Source organism: Megalops cyprinoides, chromosome 6, assembly GCF_013368585.1.
Source record: "Megalops cyprinoides isolate fMegCyp1 chromosome 6, fMegCyp1.pri, whole genome shotgun sequence".
Taxonomy (NCBI): Eukaryota; Metazoa; Chordata; class Actinopteri; order Elopiformes; family Megalopidae; genus Megalops; species Megalops cyprinoides.
This window is the reverse complement of record NC_050588.1, coordinates 20,293,537-20,317,103: the sequence shown is the minus strand read 5'-3', so window position 1 is coordinate 20,317,103 and position 23,567 is coordinate 20,293,537. Positions and strand designations below refer to the sequence as shown.

The 23,567-nt window shown below is 44.2% G+C and overlaps 1 protein-coding gene across 1 annotated transcript in view; it reads right to left on the bottom strand.

Moving 5' to 3' along the window:
- Window positions 1–756: 756 nt before the first annotated feature.
- Window positions 757–23,567, bottom strand: part of LOC118779082 (cadherin-4-like) — a 221,427-nt gene continuing 198,616 nt past the window's right edge. The window contains exons 10-17 of the mRNA XM_036530960.1: window positions 16,298–16,483; window positions 13,569–13,822; window positions 7,390–7,532; window positions 3,239–3,472; window positions 2,275–2,508; window positions 1,692–1,831; window positions 1,326–1,490; window positions 757–1,004 (exon numbers count right to left, since the gene is read on the bottom strand). Of these exons, the coding sequence (XP_036386853.1) occupies window positions 798–1,004; window positions 1,326–1,490; window positions 1,692–1,831; window positions 2,275–2,508; window positions 3,239–3,472; window positions 7,390–7,532; window positions 13,569–13,822; window positions 16,298–16,483 (1,563 nt within the window). The 3' untranslated portion in view covers window positions 757–797. The remainder of the gene's footprint in view (window positions 1,005–1,325; window positions 1,491–1,691; window positions 1,832–2,274; window positions 2,509–3,238; window positions 3,473–7,389; window positions 7,533–13,568; window positions 13,823–16,297; window positions 16,484–23,567) is intronic.

The following is a 23,567-nucleotide window of genomic DNA, read 5'->3' as shown; positions in this document are numbered from 1 at the left end:
GGTATAGTCTCCTCAACAAAGTGGTGCTGGAGAGAAACATTAGATAATTTTGACTTTTCTAATAACCACTCACAGAGCCAGGAGGGTTCTCATCCATACATGATCAAGTATTTGAGAGTGAATCAGGCCACCTATTAAAATTCTGATTTCATCCCATAGAAAGGCATAACTGTATGACTTGCACAATGCACTTTGTTTTTCCACACAATTTACTCCCACCCCTTTGTCTAAAAAGGCAAAAATAACAAACAGTTATTTCCAATTTTTTGTTCAACTTTCTCCAGTCACTGATGGGGTACATTTTTGTGTCATTAGGAGAGAGAGGGAGAGAAAGAGAAGAGCTGAAGGAGCACATCACAAAAGCATTCAAACGGCAACCAATCCTGAGATAGCAAGAATCTGATAAAGCACACCACAAAAGGCACTTTATAACAGCAGTGCTTCTGTTCCCAGCAAGGAATTCAAGTTAGGACAGAATAACATCTCATACCCTCTTTAGTGATAAAGCGAAACAAAACAAACAAACAATAAAAAGGCTTCCTTCTTCCCCTCCTCACGTGCAATCGCTCTCATCCCTGCTGTCTGCTCAGGAATGACCACGCACTACTGGGTTCCAGAAGAACGAAAACAACACCGTCAGAAACAAGACAACAAACCGAAAACTCACCACTTTAAAAAAAGGAGAAAGAAAAAGCAAAAAGAAGAGTTTGGAATCCAGTCAGTGGGAGGGAGCGGGCCTCTCCCCTTCGTCGGTGCAGTTTGGGATCTGTCTGTGGTCAGAGGGGCGTGCTCTCGGCCTAGTCGTCATCCCCGCCCCCGTACAGGTCGGCCAGCTTTTTGAAGCGCGGGCCCCAGTCGTTGAGATAGTCGTAGTCCTGCTCGCCGCTGCTGGACGAGTCGAGTGAGCTGACCGAGCCGGCTGTGGAACCGCTGCCCTCGTAGTCAAACACCAGCAGTGAGTCGTAGGGTGGTGCTGTGGGGTCGTTGTCTGCCGCTCTCAGGCCCTGCAGGGGAAAAAGGCTTATTCTTACTCTCCCAGTTCTGAGGGTCATGCTGCATTGGGACACTATTAGAGCATGGTTGAGTGTGATGTACTATTAGAGCGTGTTTGTGTGTATGCATGTGTGCAGGGGTTTATATGTGTATATGTGTATGAGTGCACATGTCTATGTATGTGCATAGGTGTATGTGTGGTTGTGTGTGCATGTACAGATGTGTATGCAGTTGTGCATATGTTTGTATGGTGTGTGAGATTGTAGATGTGTGTAAAGGTGTGTATATGTGTATGGGTGTGTGTGCGTATACGCATGTGTGTGGTTACATGCCTCGGTGATGAAGTCCCCAATGTCTCCAGGGTGGGGCAAGGCAGGTCGGGTTGGGTACTGGGATTCGGGGACCACGGGTCTCTCATCCACGCGCCGTACCCCTGGAACTTTGCTGATAATGTGGTCCAGAGACTCAGGCTGCTGCAGCTGGCTCAGGTCATAGTCCTGCAGACACACCAAGGACACGCTGAGATGGAAGCAACCCTCCCCCAGCTCTCCCCTTCATCTCCCTACTGTAATACCCCAGCATGCTGCTATGAATATGTTTAAACTTGCGTATATGTGCGTGTGTGTTCGCATGCGCACATTTGTGTGCATGTAAGTGTGTGAGCTTGTGTGCATGTACGTGCATGTGCATGTATTGACCTGGTCCTCCTCCCCCCCTCCCTCTTCGTCGTATTTCAGGATGTTATCTCGGACGTCGTCCTCCGGATCGATCAGTAGCTGTTTGGTTTGACGCTCCTTCTCCTTCCGCTTCATCCACACCACAAAGAGCAGCACCAGGACTGGAACAGAGACACAGCACATCATAACACATCACAGCACTGCAACACCCCATGCAGATCTTCAACAAAGCAGTGCAACACAGCAATACAGCAACACAGTGGGTGTGTGTATATATGAGTGTGTGCATATTATTGTATAGGAGCAGGGCAGTACAGGGCAGCAGTGTTGCATAGTGGTAAGTAGCGGGGCTCGTAACCTAAAGGTCGCAAGTTCGATTCCCTACTTGGGAGCTGCTGCTGTAATCTTGGGCAAGGTACTTAACCCAGAATTGCCTCAGTAAATCTCCAGCTGTTTAAACGGATAACACATACAAACTGTAACCCACGTAAGTCACTCTGGATAAGAGTGTCTGCTAAAATGCCATGTAATGTAATGTAAATTAAAGAGATAGTGTCTGAGTGTGCGCATATATGACTGTGTGCATGTTAATGAGCACACTCACTGAGCAGGATGATGATGCAGATGAGGATGGCGATGATGGCGCCGGTGCCCAGGCCAGCGGCTGCCACCGCTCCAATGGAGGTGCAGTCCCCGTTCTCATCGCAGGGGCACACCTTCACCCGGATGATGGACCTGTTGGTGAGGGGCGGGTTCCCCGAGTCAGACACGATCACCGGGACGTCGTACATGCCCATCTCCAGGTGGGGAATCCGCAGTCTCAGCCTAGCATGGTAACCTGCAGACCAGAGAGACCGGCATTCTATACAGCACACAGCAAACCACCCAATGCTCAATGACAAATGAACGACATCCACTTCAATGCCTAGCAGTTCCAGAGAGAGATGTAGACTAGATATACAGCTTGAAAAGATGAGTTTTAAGTTTTCTCTTGTTTCAGTTCCTGTTGTTTCATGTATATTTGTGTCATTGTGGCCTAGTTTCTTTGTAGGTTGTCTGAATTTCCCAGCCTACAAAAATGTATGTTAAGAACAAATGTTTATGTGTACTATTTGGTGACAGAGGGGAGATTTTCTGCTGTTGTCTTCAGAGATGTACAGACTTTTTTTGAAATGCAAATCTATTTTTTCCATTGTTGTCAACATATAGTAGCTCTTTTCTATACTCATTTCATTTTATATCTCTACATATTTACATCTATGCAATATAACAAATTCTTTTGGGAGGAATGCTATTGTAAATAAAATTTGATTGATTTCAGTCAACTGATTGATTGGTATCTCCTCATCTGTCTGACAGGTCAAGGAGACAGATGAGTCAGAAAGAGCAACTGTGTTACATGAATCACTGTCAGACATCATCCTAAACTAATGGCAATTTCTTAATGTTCCGTTGTCAAAAGATTTAAAATTATGGAAGCCCGGCTCTGGCCTCTTGCACAGACAGAACACACCCCCTGACTCAAACTGGCTGTGAACGTGAGGAGAAGCATGCTGGGTGTGGCTCACCGCTGAGGCGGGAAACGGTCCAGTTGCGGCGGACGCTGAGCGGGAAGCTGGGCAGCTCGAAGACGAAGGGGCCCACGTTGGGCTCGGTGTCGGCGTCGGCCGCCGTGATGTTGATGCTGCCCGGCCTCATGCGCTTGCAGAGCTGCGCCTCCCTGGGCAGCAGGACGGGGGCGTTGTCGTTGACGTCCAGCAGGTGGATCTGAAGAGTGCCTGTGCCGCTGGCGACAGGATTTCCTGCAATAGAGAGGGGATGAGGAGAAGGGACAAACAGCGAGCCTCTCACACAGGTCTCCACCGTGATACAGGCTGGTCACGTCCCAAAACCTGCTGCACCTAAGCGCTGCAATTACCACTCAATATGGAATTAGGGAAACATCAGCCTCTCTGCTGGTAGGCCTTGTGTGGTCCTGATAAGCTTGCCAGCTGCCCTTTTCAAACAATGATGCGACAGCGCTACGGCGTTACAGGTCAGCCCTTGTCCCGCAGACAGCAAAGGTCACCTGTCGCGGACAGCGGAAAGTGGAAATGCCAGAGGCTAAGCCAATGTGTGACAGGCATATGGGAATTGGTCCATTGCTCCTGTGAGAACAACTCTCTCTCATGCCAAATGTACCTGGGGCGTAACTAGCAGTAAGTAGGTAACGCGGTTGCATTGGGGCCGGTGACAATTGGGGGCCCATAAGCGTGGCCTACTTATCAGTGAAACCGGGCCCTTTAAGTATATCGTCGCTGTCGGGGGGAAGCCTCGTATCTCCATATTTCGTCATTTTTATTTTTTCATAAATCAATGCTATTGGTCACCCTTTACGTCTGTCTGTGGGTTTTACAAATATTTAACCAATGAAAAGTATTAAAAAGAGCTTGTGGCTAAATCTTGTAACTCCATTGGATCCTCAAACTGTCGGCAAAACCTCATAGCTCCACCCGGCCTCCATCCTGAACGAAGTGGCGCACACAGCAGAGCTGAAGGTAAACAGTGATGAGGCAATTTCGTCTGAGGCAAATAGCTCAATAAAATGTTTTCAAAGTAGCCCTAGGTTGCAAACTCAGGTAAAACTATGCAGTGTACCTGTTTGTCAATTTTAGCTCAGATGTTAACATTTTGATAATAGATGGAAGTGTTTGCTGAGGAGACTAGCGTTTATTGAAATGGGGATGATAAATGAAGTATAGCGGCTAGCTATGCTGTAGAAAAATACACAGCAGTAGTAGGCAGCTGTTTGGAGACAGTCTCTGGTTGTTTGCAATGCAAAAGCTGCAATGCAAGGCTAAATAAAGAACTGGTTATTTGAATAAGTACAGAGTTTTCTTTACTCAAGAAACACTGGCTAATGTTTCATGTATTTGAAGCCTGAGACATGTGGGAGCGGAGAAGAGTGCAGGCAAACCACGGTAGGTTGGTGTGCACTTTAGTCTAGCATTTGCAGTATAGTCATAGCCTAATACTGTCTTCGGTAGTCTGTTGCCTATTCCTAGTGCCCCAATAATATAATTGTGGTGTCAACTGTGCAGTGCATTTCCTGTTGCTGGTCATTTTAAAGCTGCGTGCTTCAAAATACTTCTCCCGTTCGCTATTGACATTACGTCCCCACGCATTCTGGTAAGTGAGATGGGCTGGGGACCCGCCTTGACCATCCTGCATTGGGGTCCGGTGTTGGCTCGTTACGCCCCTGAAATGTACACAGTACATTTGAGAGTACATTATTTAGCAGAAGCTGTATAGCAGAGGCTGTTATGCAGAGCAGCTTACACAGTTTACACGTCATTCTCATGGCTAGGTATTAACTAAACTGAGAAAACTCAGGTTAAATGCCTTTGCTCATCAGCCTTTAGGTAACAAGCCCTGCGTCTTACTGCTACACCACACTCCTGCTCTGGCATACTTAACAGAGGGACAAAATTGGAGGCTCAATATATGTACAGATTACAGATAAATTGTGTGTGATCAAACTGAAGACAGAGCTAGGAGTTTGCTCTATTCCACTTTGATGTAGGCTAGTTTCATATCAGACAGTGACTATGTGGTTTGATTATATTGTTTCTCTATACTCTCTATTACACAGTTTCCCGAACCTGGTTCCGGATACAAATGGTCTGAGCTGAGTTCTCAGTTAAACAGCTTTCACTGTACAACCGAATAAAAGCTATTCTACATGTGATGTCACATAACAAATATCAGTTCTTACTTATATATTACAGGCATGGAAATGTCTGGCATGCTATTAATCTATATTAAGAGTATTTAACTGTTCAATGAGGTTTACAGGAAGTAATTTAATGACTAATTATAATGTGCCATGCTTAATTGAGATAGCAGCATTAATTTTTTTTCCTGAGGTGCAGATATTAACAAAAATATCTTGAATAAAAACCTTTCTCTTCATATTAGCTCAAACACATCTCCAACTGCAGTTTGCTCGCACATATCATTTATATCATATTAAATGAAGAGGTGTCAAGTAAAGATCAGTGTTCAGCTAACAGCCCAATCAAACCTACTTAGTTGAGAGCTGGAATGAAAAATGGCATATATGGATGGGTTCAGAGCACTGGGGCTGGACAACAGTGTGCTCTATGAGAGGACCAACCAAGCATCAGAGCAGGCAAGTGGAACACGATAAGGAGGGGGTAAGGAACAGCAGATCTAGTCTAAACATGAATGCAAGAGAACCCCCACACTGGTTTTAAAGCAAGTGCAGCGCTCTCCAGCTCTCTATCATGGGGGTGAGTCGGATTATGTTCCTTTGAAACGTTTGTCACAGCTGCGGGCAGCCAGCGCTGCATTGCATTATTTATTTGCTTGGAAGACACCCTTATCCAGGACAACTTACATAGTACATTTTGTATATCATACATTTGTACAGCTGGTTGTTTACTGAGGAAATTCAGGTTAAATGCCTCACCTGGGAATTAAATCTGCAATCTCTCCATTTCATGCAGGTATTAAGCAGGTTCATCATCAGCCATCAGAAAAAGCACTTATGGCTTTACAAAGTACACTGATGTTACATTGTCTTTAATGCTTAAATGGTGCTGTACCCTCCATTCCTGGAGGGGTGTACATTCTAAATGTTTGCTTGCTACAGACTGCTGTGTGAGATGCCTGGAGAAAACTTTCCCATTGTTTCTCTTGTTGAAAAGTTCAGTTTTGTTCGCACTATTTATAGGTAGATTGGGAGCAAGTGACGTGTCTAGTTAAATACCATGGAGAATGGATTATGAGTCTGATGGTTGAGATTTTAATGTATTTCTCTGGCAGTGTTTTCTCTCCAAATGCCATCACGCCTCGGCTCCCATTATCATAATCCTTTCCGCATTATCACGGTCTGACACACCCACTGCGGCGGTCTCGTCTGCAGCCGCTGTGCTAATTCGCCTGTTAACACGCGTCACATCTGCATTCCACACGACGAGTAAACGAATGAATTTCCTCCCTCAAACAAACCGATAACAGGGCTCGCTTCAAGTGTCGCCCCCCCCTCCGAATATCATCACCATGGAAACGCAGCCAATGGAACGCTGAAGCCGAAACGGGAAACTTCAACGCCAAGCCCTTTTGAAGAGTTTGACAGCGGTTGAAACTTTCTGTACTCAAAATAAAAAGGCGAGAGATGTCTGACGGTAATGCAGCCTGATGAGTTTGCAGTCTAATCGTTTCCCCTCCGAAAAACACGAGGAAGCAGTGCGCGATGGACGCCGCTAACGTCAATCACGTCTCAAAGCGATGCCAACCCTAAAGTAGCTAAATAAACACACACACTGCCACTCACTGATAAGCTATTCTTGAGCGCTGTCCCCTCCCCCCAAAAAAATGGTTTGCCTGTGCTGCAGAAAAGCAGCCTCGCTTGTCTGTTATGTTAGCCCAAGTGGAACAGATACCAAGTTATTTGATATGGTGGAAAAAGAAACCGTGCTCACAGCCATGCATGTGTATCAATAAAACGGGAAGAAGTTTGTCGGGCTGAACATTTTCTGTTTTAAAGCAACCTTTTACACTATTTGTTTCAAAAGCAAGTGTGCAAGTGAAGCAAAGGTTCTATCCATTCTATAGAGCTCAAAGCTGAAATGAACAACAGTCTCCAAACACATACATGCACATACACACACACTCCCATGCGCATACCAGGAGAAAATGGGTGCAAGGGGCTTACCGTTGTCTGCTGCCAAGAAGGTGGCTTCATACATGTTATTTTTCACATAGACGGACTCCCGGTCCAGGAGGGCTATGGTGACAATCTGACCATTGGTGGCATTGATGCTCAGCCAGTCGGCTGGGTCTGACAGCTTGGAGTACCTGGGGATGAGGGGAATTGACATAGCTGACTAACCTTCCCAGAATGCACCATAACGCCAGGGTGGCATGGTTGTAAGCAGCAGGTTGTTGTACCCTGGATGTTGTACCCTTGAGTTGAAATGAAATGCTTCTGTAGGCATTTTTCCTGAAATTCACTTCTGTAGGAACTCATAATATGAAAAGTGAACTGATATGTGAAAAGTAAGTTCTGTAGATTGATTGGCCTAGGTATGGCTGTCTGCTGTTATTAAAACTGAATCTCTGGAAGTTCATATTGTATTGAAAAACCTTATTAAATAATTCAGTGAGATCCAAGAAGCAGCTGGACTTCCAGGGGCCTGCTGCAGTGACAGAATAATAACATATTACTATGTATTGATGGTAGAAGTCTGAGGTGCATGTTGGAACACAAAGACACGCGCGCACGCACACACACACACACACACACACACACACACACACACACACACACACACACACACACACACAGATTCAGTCAAAAAAACAGTTCTTTCCTGATTTCCACCACACTGCCAGCAGTTACTGATTTCCACATAAACCACATCATTTCCTGATTTCCAGTTAAATTGGATTGCTTCTGGTTTTCCTTTTAAATCTCAGCACTTCCTGCATTTCCTGTTTGGTTTCTGAGCCTGAAGGCCTGCCAGATTCAGAGCTCATCTAAGCTTCTGTGATGTGAAACAATCTGACAAACAGGACAGTCTCATAGGATCTTTACCAGAAATCCATTTCTGTAATGCTTAATGCTATGCAGCTATGGTAGTGAGTGCGTATGTAACTGTTTCATATGATTGCCTGATGAAGGCCTGAGTAAATGCAGGAGATCTGTAAAATGTTGCTGTAGTCACATATATGCATGACTGAAAATGATGGATACCTGCCCCCTTCTCACTGCTCTGAAAACACTTGCAGTCTTCTTCTGTCTGCGCACATTCAAACAGGAACAGAACCCCGCGATGATTAAACACACTACAGAACGGTCCAGTGCCCAGAGTGTCAGGTCTCCGCTGTTAAAGACAACTCTTTAATTAAGTTCCCTAAACAGTCCTTACTGGAGACATAATAAAACTTACAGCCAGTACATTAGAATCTAATGGCCCTCAAGCGTAACGCTGGCTCTCAGTGTATTACATGATGAATGTGAAACGTAATTATTCATTTTTCAAGCATTAAAAAACAAATGGGCTGATTAACGGGCCAGTCCTGCTGCATCCTGGGCTGCAAATCCTTGTATCTCCGTTCTGTTGGAACGGCGATTCCAGTAATTAATCCCTTGCTGTGTGTCAGATGTGCAAAAGACTAAATTAAAGTGTTTCGCTCCTTGTCCAGAAGTGGGTGGGAGGCTGATGCAGCAGAACAGTCAGAGCTACAGGCTGCATTTTTGTTGGACAGGGTATACCTTGCAGGCTGCACTTGTTGCTGATCGGCTGGGCTTTGTTCAGTATTTTAAAATGACCGTATACACATTGAGGGATGCAACGGATTTCACATTTTGACGGATACAACAGATTTCAATGTTTGTGAAAATGTTTCTGGCAACATAAACATGTATTTGCTGCGGCAGGAGTTGAACACCTCCCACAGGAGCGTGGCCATTCTTAAAAACAAATCTTTGGCAGACAAACATGACTTATGTGAGTGATGCAGGGACAGCACAGGTGAATGCAGACTGCACACTTCACCCAGGACATCTGCTGAGAGGACTGCGCAGCTGAGCGCAGACAGAAGTCTCCATCTGCTTCAGCCAGGACTGCGCATATTGAGCACATTCTGCAGGGCCTTGACTACAAGGATTGCACTAGGGGATGACACGCTATGCGACTTCAACAGAGAGATGAGCAAAGACAGAAGTGCTGCTGAAATAATTAGCAAACACAGCACTGTAGGATACTGTTGCACAGCATTGCGGGAAACTTGCACAAAAATGTGGCAGCACCAAAGCACTGACCTTAAGAGTCCAGCACTTTTTAATTAAGCCTAGAATCACTGCAGAGACAGCCTTATTTCACCTCACCCTATCCTCAAAGGAAGAGACATCAAAACAGGAAATGAAGCAAATCAACAGGACAGGCCACTTGGTACAGAGTTCATGTGTCTGCTGTTCAATAAGTGCAAGTGAATCCTGCAATGCTTCCTGTTCCATTCCATGGCAGCTAGGGTGGCTCTATTACAAAGATAACATTCTGGGAGAGTATTTGGTTGGACGTAAAAGGAATGAATAAATTGCCCTTTAAAGCCTGAATAGACACTTTCCCTAAGGTTCATTTTAAAACACTTACTGACTTCCAGAAAGCTTAAAACATAATTTCGAGCTCCAATTAAAGGTTCATGGTAAGAACTGCCATTGTACCCTTGAGCAAGGTATTTAACCTGAACTACTCAATGAACACACAGATGTTTAATGGATACTGTGGAAAAGTGAAGCTATTTAAATTGCTCTGGGAGAATAGGGAGAATAAACAATATAACATCAAGCAACATGCATAAAAGTTTAGTAATAAGTCACTTCAGCCATTCAACAAGGTCTGTATACTTGTCTCTTTTAAAGCAGGTTAGATGGAGAACTAATAATGGATGACTGAACATCCACATGGCTGAGGGTGGACAATGATGATTACCCTTCATTCTCTTGAAAGAACCAGTGAACATCCCCACTATGAGCCTTCAGTAGTTCTTGCATGCAGCAGTTCGTATCTCTTATGTCTCACATTCAGACTTTTCTTCCTTTACCTTCACCACCTGACATCACAGGCTAATGTAGGCAGCAATAACTTATCAAGTGTGTGTGGTCTATTTTTCTTGTTGGAGTTTCAGCATTCTGCGAAAGGCCAGCACCTCAGATTGGAGTGGAGGCTGAGCACTATAGACGAGTGAATTAAATATCAGCAAAATGAGCCACTGAAATTTATACAGCTGTCACCTTCTCTGCCTGATGTGGGTCTGGCATGAGAACTGGAATCTCTCATGTGGAATTGGCACGAGACACCAGATGATGAAAGGCCCCAAATATCTCCCTGGTGTGGGACTGGCAGCAGACAGGAGCTAACAGAAGACCATGTATCTACATCATGTCAGACTTTCAGAGGGCAAGGTCCATACCTGCTTGGGAGTGGCAGGAAGGAGGGAGCAATGGAAGGGCTTGTATTTGTCTGATGAGGAGAAAGGACTGAGCGAGGGCCAAAAAGCAGGCCTCTCTCCCCCTTGCCCACAAATCCCTGTCCTGAGAGAGCCAGCACAGCAGCTTCTCCCAATGTGAAGTATGTGTGTCATGTGTCCAAGCTAGCTGCCACCCACTGGCATTCATCACATGATGGAAATGCAGAAGCTGGAACAATGACCTGGTCATTGCATCCAAAAGTAAAGCACGTGACACAGTCCATGAGCATCCTGATTTCTACATCTCTACAGGCTGTGTGGAGTTGCTGCCCTGTTCTAGTGTTTTCCTAACTGAGGTTTTTAGAAGCCATTCCCTCTGACCCCCTGATACTGGCATGGAATTTTCCATAAAGAACACGACTCAGTTTCTGAGGCACTGCTGGCAGCCTGAGAAGTGTTGCCTTCGTGAGTAAAGTCTTTGACGTAAGTGTCTATTTGATCTACTTCCCTTTAAATCGCAGCCTGCTCTCTGGGACTGATACCGATTGCAGGAAAAGAAATTATTTTCTGGCTCGCATTTACTGATGCCGCAGTGGCCACACATTAGCAGGCGCTGACAGGTACAGAAGTGCAGAGCAGGGGTGAACATGGCGCTGAATTAAATACAGGTGCAGGAGCTTGTTCCCCGTGCGGGGGAGGGGTCCTGGAAGACGGCTCTGACACAGAAGAAAATGGGATTAATTACGTGGAAGTGTGCGAGAGGAGGCTGACACAGGTTATGATGTGCTGCGCAGAGTGTGGGAGATAATGGGAGAAACGGCAGAATCCATCTCCTCGCTAATGATACAGCCCGCAATTCAGCTCCCACGAACCAGACACTTCACAATCATACAGGGCGGCCGGTAACAGCGTACGAGCCATGGGAGATGAAGTTGTCAGAGGAGAGCAGGCAAGGCAAAAAAAGAGAGCCTTTTTTGTAAGCAGTAAAATACTCTGCCAATCAAAATCCACAGCAACATCAGTGAGGCCCTATAGTTATGTGGCAGGGGAATGAGAATGGACAACCGAGAACCCGCTGGACCATCTTGGTGACGAGTAGGTGGTGCCCGGTGCCAGTCTGCCAGCCTCCACACTGCTGTCGCAAGTACAGCTGACCAGAGCTGGCACGAGGTGGGGGGGGAGAGGAGCTACCAGCTGGCAAAGCTGGTTACAGCAATATGTACAGCCAATTTACTCTTGTACGCTGTGAAATGAGCTGGCAAATTGGTTTAGTTCCTCTTCCCTGAGAAAATAAACAAGGTACGGGAGGGAAGCGAGCGGTTAGAGGGACGCTGACTGCGTGAGTGTTTGTGTGTGTATGCGCTGACCTCCCTCCTGTCCACCGCACACCATTTTGCTGCTTCCTCCATCCATGCCATTACCAGGGGTAATCAGCTAATGAGCGATTGAGAGCCCTAGTGTGGGAGGTGCCAGCAGCAGATGATGGGATTGGATGAGGAGAGCAGGCGTATTAACCTGGAGGGGAATGGCCAGTTGAGTAGCAGTACTTTGACACTACTGCACTAAAAAAATTATCATTCATGTGTCTTTGCCTGTTTACCACTGAGCCCAAGATGAGGAAGTCTGTTGTAACCTCTGTTTTTTGATGCTTCATACACATGATGAAAATCTTTTATAGGTGTCTTGCTAAAACATACTGAAGAGCAGGGCATGGGTTATGTTTGGCGCATGTATCAGATATCCACGCTGACCTTCCAGCTGCAAGGGGAGCGGCAGGGAAGCACAGGATGCGAAAAAAGGCAAGAACAGTTGAAATGTGCTGCTCATTATAGCTTGACCTTCCACCCCAGTTCTCGAAGGAACAAGGGGAGCGCTGGACTTCAACCCCAGATCTTACAGTGCAGGACTGCTGCAGGTGTTTTCAGCTGAAAAAAACAGGCTCAGCTGATGTGATAAAACAGGTATGAAGGCTCCATAGACGTAATCACCTGAAAGGCTTTTGGTACCAGGAGGATATCTGTCTGCAAGCACCAGCTCTACTCTACACAATTTAATGACCAGGACCCACTCAATTAAACATCTATTTCTGCATAAAGTGTTGCTAACACACACAGTAACACGCCCGAATGACACTGTATAATGGGGATCATTAAAGCACAAACAATAGGCTTTCTGGGTACTCGGCGAAGTGTCTGCCAAGTACATCGATCTTGTTCCCCTCCCATTTAAACGATTGGCTGTGGAACATGTTTACCTGCAAACAAACCCCACAGCGGCGGGATCAGACAGCTGTCAGCAGCACTAGCACACTCCCATGAATCCGCTGGAGTGCTGCCTCAGGGCCCTCCATGGGAGCAGGGGGTGCCCTGAGCTCCCACACGATGCTGACAGGGTTAACTATGCCACATCCTACCCAACCTTCTCACACTTCTGGCGGAAAATCTCCAGCAAATAAGACACACTAATAAAAATGAAACAAAAAAGGCTGATGGATTTTTCACTTTCTTTCTCGCTCTTTGTCTTCTACCCCATTGTCTGGTTCCCTGAGCTTGTGCGTGCATGAGTGTGTGTGAGACATTAAGAACGTATCCACATGTATGCTTGTCGGTGCAGGTTTGTGTGTGTCTGTGTGTCGTATCTGTGTGAGTGTGTGTATGGCTGTGTGTGTTTTGAGCATAGTGCGTGCAGAGTGAGAGCAGGTAGTGTGTGTGTGTGCGTGCGTGTGTGTGTGTGTGTGTGTGTGTGTGTGTGTGTGTGTGTGCGTGTGTGCGTACGTGTGCGTGTGTGTGTGTGTGTGTGTGTGTGTGTGTGTGTGTGTGTGTGTGTGTGCGTGTGTGTGTGTGTGTGTGTATGCATGCGGGATGCGAGAGTAGAGAGCACTGGGTAGGGAGGACCATGCCTACGGCTGCTTTACCATACCTGACCGTCTGTTGTCTGAAGCGGTCGGGGTCGTGGGCAGAGAATGTGGTGAGTGTGGTGCCTGGGGGCACGCCTTCCTCAAAGCGGATGACTTTAGGGTTGGAGGGGAATATGGGAGGCTCATTCACATCCACCACGGAGATGGTGACCCCTGCAGTGGACTGGAGAGACGACTGGATCCCCATGGCCAGAGGGGCCTGGTTGGACACCACTACTGTCAGCATGAAGGCCCGGTTCATCTCATAGTCCACAGGCTACAAACCGAGAAAGAGACACAGGGAGAGAGAAAAGACAGAAAGTTTACAATATATTCTAGACAACAACAGCTACTGTTCAGGGGCTGTGTGCACTTTGGTGGATCTCCTCACAATAAACTCCACCATCTAGTCGTAAGAGTACTGTCTTAGCATTGGGGGGATTGAGTGAGTGGGTGAATAAATGAATGAGTAGTGACACCACTGTTTCTTGGGCTGCTTTGTCAAAAATATATAAATACCGCTTGCTTTGTATTTTGACAAAATCTCTTAAATTCAGATCATTTGAAGTAAGGCGATTTCACTGAAAAGTGATATGAAAAACAAAATGACCCTGACAGAGAACAGTTCAGAGGTGAAGCATTGATGATGTCTGATTTTTTTGCTTGTCACTGGCCCTCACCCAAGCATCTTACATAACATTGATACACATTGCCAATTTGTTCAGTTAGATTTTTAATGAAACCATAAATGCCAAGATAAAGTATCTGTTGTCAGTGTACTACTCCACCTGGAGTTATAACCTAGACCCTGCAACATTATATGCTTTCCATATCAAAGTGAAATTCTGGCAGGGGTGTAAAATAAAAATACAGTGGCATTGCTCTACAGTAAATGTTTTTTTTCCTACTGCCTGTTGGCCCATATCTCTTGCCCTTCTTTTTTCAATCCCCCAGCCAGTGAAATTTCTGTTTTGACTCTTGACCAGGGTAGGAACTGATTCAAACACAGACTCACCCATGGATCTGAACAGAATTCACTACTGCCATGTGATTGTCCCATGGAAACAATTCATTGGAGCAGGCCATCTTTGGTTTGGGAGAGGTGCTATAAGCTCTGTGCACTAATTTAGTTAACTGTTATCCAGGCTGGTCTATAAAATCAATCCAAGGAAGCACAAAGACATATTTACGTAGCCTAACTATGTTTCTACAATGACATGTCTTTTCTTGATATCTTGATTAAAGCTACATTTTTAATTCATTAATGTCAATAATATCTTGCCATGTCTGTATTTACACTGTATTATGAAAGAAATGGTGCAGTGATGTAACGAACAGCATATAAATAAAACACTAAGAATATAATAAAACAGTGGATCTGTACAGTGCTGAATCTTGTCAGTCAAGCAGCATGTTTGAATTCTGGCAAAGCCAGGCCTGGTGATCTGATTTCTAGCTGTCGCTGGTCATTCACTTCAATAATTGAGTGAATTCAGTTGGTGGTTTACTGGACAGAGGTATGCACTATCGCAATCAGCTCAGTATGCGGTCATAAAGCCATGCTTTCCTCTATTAAAGCATTTAAATATGAGCAAAAACACACCCTGGATAGGACACCACTCTACTGCAGAGCCATTACTCACATTTCCCTCCCTTTAATGCTGAGTGCTGAGGGAAGAGAGCCAGTGGGTGCCATTTTCAAAGGTCTGACACACTACATGCACGGTCACTGCGTAACAGGTACACAGAGAGGTCTATTTTAACTCACTCTGTCAACAGCGCTGTCATGTCCCCGGCTTTCCAATTTTGCTATTCTCAAAGGCAGCTAATGCGCTCTGCCTTCTGCATAACAATGTGCCATTTGCTGGTCTTCAGCATATTACCCTAGTTGATAGATTTTTTTTTAACCTCTCGCGGAACCCTCCCAGGAAGTGAACAGACCACTGAACCTCGCTGAAAACCCGCAGCTCTCTCTCTGTCCTGAGCTTGAGCAGCGCTTCTATTTGCAGTGTATGGCTACACTGTCTGAGAATGCAGCAGGTGTCAATGGCCGCTGCTGACTGTGTCATGAGCCCTGCAGCCTCTCTGACTGTCTTTGTCTGAGCTTTATTAAACAAAAGAAACAGGTAGAGAATGCAAGTGATTGTATTGCCAGTCAAGTATAGGGAAATGATGAAGAGATCAGTTTGGAGAATTTGACCAGGACACTGGAGTGAACACCCCTGTTCTTTCACGAAGTATCACTGTAGTGACAGTAAATCAAGACATCGGTTTAACCTCTCCTCCAAACCCTTTCTCAAATCTCTCTTTCCTCTAACACAGTTTCCCCATCTGTGCACTGGAGTATTATATTTTCTTGGTCCAGAGGGAAGAATACCCCTTACTTACCCTTAACAATACTTTGAACAAACTGTTTTTATATATTTTGTTGCTATTGCTTGCTTTTATATACTGATTGTAAAGTGGTATTGCTGTGATGTTGTGAATTATGTGGCTTTAAAAGCAATTTACCAATCTAAAAGGTGGTATGCTCCAGTAAGGGGTAACCTGTAATGCAAAGGGTATTGTAGCCATTCTCTTTGCAGGGGCTTGGGGACAGAGTTGAAGACTACATTAAGTCTTGTCTATAAGTCTGCTCAGTAGTATGAGCTAGGAGAACTGATCTGAACTGAACCGAAGAAGAGATGGAAGTCGCGTGTAGGTGGGGTAAGACCTGCACACACACGGCTCCTCCCTCCTTGGCGCAACTCACCTTCACCACGGTAACCATCCCATCGTTGGTGATGGGGTCGGTGCGGATGGTAAAGTGACCGGACGGGTCGCCGCTCACAATCCTGTAGACCGCATTCCAGTTGGGGGTGTGTGGCTGATCGTTGTCATTCACAGTCAGGTTGGCTACCACCACGTTCACCCTGTTCTCTGGCACTTCCCCAGAAAACTACGGGAGGAGAGAGAGACAGAGGGAATGGGCACAAGTGAAGATGGAGTCCGGACGTCCTATAAAGCTGGCTTTGAAATATATTTATTGTTTGTTTTATGAGAACAGTGGTCCTTCCTTATAAATATAACACAATTCAGCTCCGACTGTGAGATTGAGTTCATATCTCTCCTAGTGTATTTGTTAGTTATTATAGGTTTTTTTTCTAATTTGGGATGTCAACATAATGTTGCTGGAAGGGAGCACTGTTTTTAGACAAACTAAATCAGTGACAGAACACGATTTCCTGTGATGTAACTGGTCCATGGTCATTTAGAGAAGATATTTCAGTTATGTAAATTATGCTTTGTGGTGTACAATGCAGTGAAACCATATCTCTCATTCAGTTCTATCAAAGATTGTGTGTCTTTTTCTTATGGTGGGTACCAAAGATGTTGTTCTAAGGAGGGAGGTCTACATCTCCATAAAATCAGTCCATTACATAACACCAGTCACTGTGATAATTGGTACATGGTTATTTTAGAGAAAATATCAATCAGTAAATACATATATTATATTTTTCAAATAGTGGGCACCAAAATGGTGTTCTAAGGAGGGAATATAGTGACATGAAATCAATCCATTGCATAACACAAGTTATAGTGTTGTGATATGAGTGACCAATGGTTGCCTCTTTAATATTGTGTAAGTGGTCAGCAGTGTGCATTCACGGCACCTGCAACACATGTGTTCACCATTTCACGAATGACTAGCTGACAACACACACCAGTCATATTTCTCTCCCTTCTAAGAAAGGAAAGTCAAACATGAATCAGAGAATTTTCCACACACAGCTACAGGTAGCATACAGAGCTTTGTCTTAGAACTTAGAGCTATGGTTACCACACGTAGCTCTGTCTGACCGTCTGTGGCCACTCTGTCTGACTGTAAACCAGGTAAACATTTGCCATGCTCAAAAAGGAAAACCCTAACTCTATCATCCCAGCCATTAAGGACAGATGTAAGAAACAGAACACAGGATATTAATACAACGTTACAATGATTTCATTAAAAAGAAAATCTGTATGAATCAGTTACCTTTGATTGTGGAGAATTCAGCACTTGTTTTAAAATTAGAGCTGCCCTGTCAATTTACTGTGCAGGCAGATTCTCTGGATATGCCATAATTAGAATCAGAGGTCAGGGAAGCCATTGCCTTAATGAAGCTGGCAAAGTTTCCAGGATTAGATGGCTTCTTTCCAATCAAAGAAGAATATAGATATGTTAGCCCCGATGTTAAGAGAGGTGCACTAGAACTGAAAACAGAGGCTTTATGGGGACACTTTTAATGAAGCTATAATGGATAAAGACACTAAAGACCCTAGCAGTGCAGGCCGGAAAACCTCATTAAAATCGACTGCTAGCAACCTCAGCGTTAGTCCCAGCTATGAGATTTGAAAAAGTTTCAGCCAATCATTATTTCACACAGGTTCAGTGGTTTTGTGAGATACAGAATGTCAGCTGAGTTGACTGCCATGTTTTATGTGCATGAATCAGACAGAGAGAAATGTAAGCGCAGGCACAGAAAAAGCTTTTGACAGGGGCTGGTAGTGGATATTTCTTGCAAATGGTCTCAGTAGGTTCAGCATTGTACCGGGTTTTGTTAAATGAGTTAACAGGCTGTAGGCTAAGGCTGATGCCCATACAATTGCATTCCAATTCATCCCAAAATTTCAGTTATTCTCCCATGAAGAAGCTTGGGGTGGGGGTATGATTTTCTTTCCATGCATGTGATACCCTATTTCTGCTTACTGACTGTTATGCTTTTATTCCACCAATTTTGAAGAATACTGAAACTTTCTTCAAGACATCAGTGTCAGTGGCGGCAGGTGAGCTGGAAACAGGTGAAGCCCGAACATTACCTTTAAATCTATCATTACTTTCAACCTGTTCCCCTTTATCCTCCTTGATTAACAATAAAAAAATAATTCACAGAATAATTGACACCAATCGCGTGAATAGAGTAAATTATTATGCTCGTGAAACAGCGCAGACTGTAGTTTGTGTGCTTGCGAAAGCTACAACGTGAGATTGTTTAATTAACAAGGATGGCATTTATCGATTTAAATTACGTTAAATGCTCATGACACGTCACAACTTTTGTGAGGTCTGTGTTCTAAACGTTATTGTTCAGTGCACTCAACCTAATAAAAGTTTATTCTCAGTAATTTAAATCAATTTAACTAAATTTAGCTCTGTTTTGTTATTTGAATTTTGTAACATAAGAAAGCTATAATGTGAAACATTTAAGAGAAAGCTTTGGGATTACTTGCCACTTAATTATTCAAATAGCCATCCTTGTTAATTAAACAATCTCATGCTGTAGCTTTCACAATAGCACACAAATTTTAGACAATCTGTGGTGTTTCGCGACCATAACGATTTATTCTAATTACATGATTGGTGTCAATTATTCTGTGAATGATTTGTTTTATTGTTAATCAAGGAGGATAAAGGGGAACAGGTTGAAAGTAATGATAGATTTAAAGGTAATGTTCGGGCTTCCCCTGTTTCCAGCTCACCTGCCGCCACTGATCAGTGTACAGAATAAACTTGGCATAAATCTGAAGGCAAAGTTATCTTATAGAACTCACTTTGACAGTCTCCTGCTACCACACACACCTATATCTGACTGTGTTTACCTGAGGAATGTGGAACATACCAAAACAGCTCTGATCGACTGGCTGTGTCTTCATGTACCGCACACAGCCCTGTCTAATTGTCTATTACTCCCATTGCCACATATCTCTGTGTGAAGTAAGCCCCACAACTCTTGTGATGTTTAAAGCCTTTATGAGCATTTCTGCCCACTGCTGTTTACAGTAATAGCTTAATTATCCTGGTGGAGTTGGATTCCACCCCCCCACAGCCACATGACAGTGATAAAACAGTAAACTGATTAAATATGCAGATTCCTTTACCGTGTGGGATTTTAATTCTCTTTTCCCTACCATTTCCAGGGCAAACATAAAAGCTTCCATTATTTGGATACTTTGCAAATGATGAGAGATACACCCTTTTGAAGGCTTAAATGTACAGAGCCAACTGAATAATTGGATTCTTCTACATCTTTGATATCCACTGCCTTGCAAATCACAGGTTCTTTTCCAGATAAATGGCAACAATGTACATGCCACCAACAACAACACCAACACTGACAAACAACACAAGCATCAACAACAGTTACAGCAGGAACAGTAAAACAAACAATGTACTCACTGTTCTGATTCACTCTGGCTTAGGAACAATCTATGGCACTTATCACAAAGAGCAGGGGCTTTCTTGTCCTGGCTGGCTGGCAAATCATCGCCCAGTTTAATTGGCTATGCTTTCCTCTCTTGCCCAACTAATCACTCAATCAATCAATGAAACAATCAATCAATCAATCACAAGGTACTGGGTAAAGGTGGTGGTGCCCTCTCTAGAAGAATATCCTGCCTGTTTGAATTTGGGGATAAACCATTGTTTCAGTCTTTAAATCTACATTAACAACCCATTTAATTAACCTCTCCTATAACTAAACTATACTAAACTAACTAACTAAACTATAACTAAAGAGAATCTACAAAACTGGCACCACCTGCAGTCTTATCAGACAAGATGTCACGTTTGACTCAGCATGTCCGCATGTCTTAAAAACAAAAAATAAACAGCATAATCGAATTACTGTGGCATGCATCACTTATCAGCTGTCACTGTGAATACCTCTCACCCTCATACCTCACTTTTAGTCTAGGAAGTTTCAGTTTTTCCTATTCAGTATGACTAGATTTTTTGTTTCTGTTTATTTGACTGCCTCTGTAAACAGAGCTCTGTAAAACACTCTGACGATGTAATTGCCAAAATAACAAATGTGAGTTGATTAATTGATTGATTGATTGATTGATTGACTGCACTGCTTGCATCAGCCCCTGGTGTCTAAGCCATCAAACACTATGCAAAATACCCAACGGTGTATGTTCATCTTCCTTGAAAGCTCATCACCTCTGTCTGTATCCACTGTGAATGATGCTGGTGGTAGTCACATCATCAAAACACCGCATTGGGAATTTCACTTGCTCTAAACACAGTTTGATGACTTCTGAATACTTTTCTGTGAGTCATTCTACAAGTAGAATTGTTCCCTTATGCATGCTTTTATATTAGCTTCTATTCATATACGTGTTAAAAAGCCCCTCTTCATGTATCCTCTTAGATTCCCTACCCTAAGGCCATCTTATGGTGCATGTTTAAAAGATTGTTTTTTTGGCCTGCCGTACACAAATAATTACAAAACAGCTCGGCTGCAGTTCAGTTTTCACTATGAGCTAGAAGTGAGAAATGACAGGGCTTCTGGGTGGTAATGAAGTCACTTCTCCAGGGGCAACTGGGAATCTTCTCACAGTAGTGGTTCTGCTGCTGCTTTCCCAGAAGCCTCTGGGGCTGTGACTCTTACGGGAGGGACATGCTATACCAGGGAGCCTACTGGACCCCTCTCTACTCTCGCTCCCCTGCTGTGCACCATGGGAACACCTGCACAGAAAGACTCAAATGACAGAGGAAAAGAGTTGTTCCACTAAAAGAAGCTGCTACTCCCGGAACAGAGACAAAGGAGGGGTGCTGAATAACTGAGCAGGAAAAGAGGAAATAATGCCCATCAAAACAAAGGTATGGAACAGTCCACGCATACAAATTGCAACATTATGATGATAACACAGGCAGTGGTGTAGTGGTATCAATCAGCCTGCGAAACCTAAAAGTTGCTAGTTTGATTCCTGGGTCAGCCCCTGCTGTTGCATCCCTGGGTGAGGTACTTAACCCAGATTGCCTCAGAGTAAATTCCAAGGTGTATAACTGGAGACCACATAAAGTTACACTACACATTAAGTTGCACTATACCAGTGTAGTTACTCTGTATATAATAACAATGTAGTTACTCTGGTATGTATCCTGACATGTAGTTACACCCTTGTTACATAATTATTTTCAGTATGTAAATATCTTTGATTCACTCAACAAATTATCTAACTTGTTGAACCCTAAAAATAGCAATTACATTGTAGCTAATGTATAATGGTATGCATTTACTCATCATTGTCACCAATTATTATCAAATTATTTACAGCTTAACCTCACTGGAATGAGTGCCACTAAATATGGTGTTACCAAAAATTGCTCGGGTTGAGAGTGTCTGCTAAAAAAATATAATGTAATGTACTGAACACCTTCAGTTAACACCTCTCCCAAGCCAAAGATTGCCTGTGACAGTTTGCCAACAAGAGCTTTACCAGAATCTATTTTGGGGCTGGTCCTTATGTTGGTCTGTGAGGCTACTGATGGATTCCTGCTCTTGAAGGTAGAAACCATGGGCAACACAACAGATATGAAACCAAGCCGGGTGATCATGCAGAATGGAGGGGTCCCTTGGCAACAGCAGGGGGGTGAGAAGAAGACTATCTCCCATGGGTCTGGAAGGCATGTTATATACCTGGGCAGCATTGTGAGGATAACATACCATCATGGTTCTTGCTGTATCACTCCACACCACAAAGGTGAAGTTTTAAAGGGGCAAGACAATTAAAAACGGTTTCGCATTTTCTTAATATTATTGTTGTCTTTCTATTGTGTATGAACATTGTGAGAACATCTCATGTCAGCTGGACAAGTCGCCAGCACTCCCTGCTTTGGTTGGTGTCATGGGGGGGGTCAATCATAAGCTGATACATACTGCAATGATCCTACAGAGACTGTGACTCATTCTAATGAAGCATTACCAAGTCACCATAGCAGCCCACAGAGTCACTGCCATTTATAGTCACAGCTCCTGTCTGAAAGCTCACAACAAAGGAGTAAGTCACCATAAAGCTATTCTTAACACATCATCTACTGAGTGGCATCTACTACACTATGCCTACTCGTCCTGATGTATATTTGAACAGATCCTATTCTTCATTCACACAGACCTCATCTCACCTTCATCTACAACACTCTGAAATATGGCTTCTGTGAAAATCAGTAATCGATTTACAGCGAAGACCACGCTTTGTGGTCTTTTTTATGTGAAGTGCCATTGTATTAAAACAGAGGTTTTCACCTAAGAGGTGAAGCAGTGCAAAACTGAACAATACACTTGTCTCAACCCAAAGATGCACACCAAATATCTTCCCCAGTTTAACCAGATTCTTGACCTGAGACAAAACAGGAGCTTCAGCTGAGTACATAGAGAACAAACCAGTGTAACCGTACACTTTACCACTCCAGTTCATGGATGAGGTGTTCTGAGCAGGAGCCTGTTACTGAATAACCTCATTTTAACATCTTGCGCTTTGGGGCATATATGGAACAGGCTAACAACGAGTCCAGTTCTCTTTCTCTTTCATCCTTTCATCCGGCCCTCTAAGTCCCTTCAGCCTGCTAAATCAGCAGCGGCTCATCGTACCTGGAGATAGTCACCTATAACAGTCTTCAAACACAATTTCCCGCCAAAAGCGCAGCGATAAGAGCGACAACAGCTGCTTGCAATCTGAACGTTTCACGTCTGCCAAGCGTGACGCCGATGAGCACCTCATCCTGTGCGCTGGAGAGTACAGAGTGGCGGCCAGCGCCTCTGATCAAAGCATCCGCCTGGAACGATAGCAGGGGTTTTTTTTTTGTGAAATTCAAGGGCGAGAGATGTAAACTCGCAGTTGCCGGCGTCGCAGTGGATGGAGTGAAGCGTGATGCGAGAGAGTGGGATTCCCACGTCAGGGCCCAGCAGCTCTTTGGAGGGATGAGGGAGCAGCCAGCTGTCTTCGATGTCTTCGTTACAGACTGGCATACAGAATTTAGCTAGAGGAAACACCGCCAGCGACAGAAAGAAGAAAAGATCTATATCTGTGTCTTTCTATCCATCTCTCTGTATCCTTCCATCCCTGTCTCTTTGTCTCTTCCACCCCTCTCTCTCTCTCTCTCTCTCTCTGTCTATAAAATCAGTTCTATAAAATCCCCATCCCATAATCTCTCATCCCCATATTCCCTCCTTTTCCTCTCTCTGCCCACCACTCCGTTCCCACAGTCTTTTCCTCCG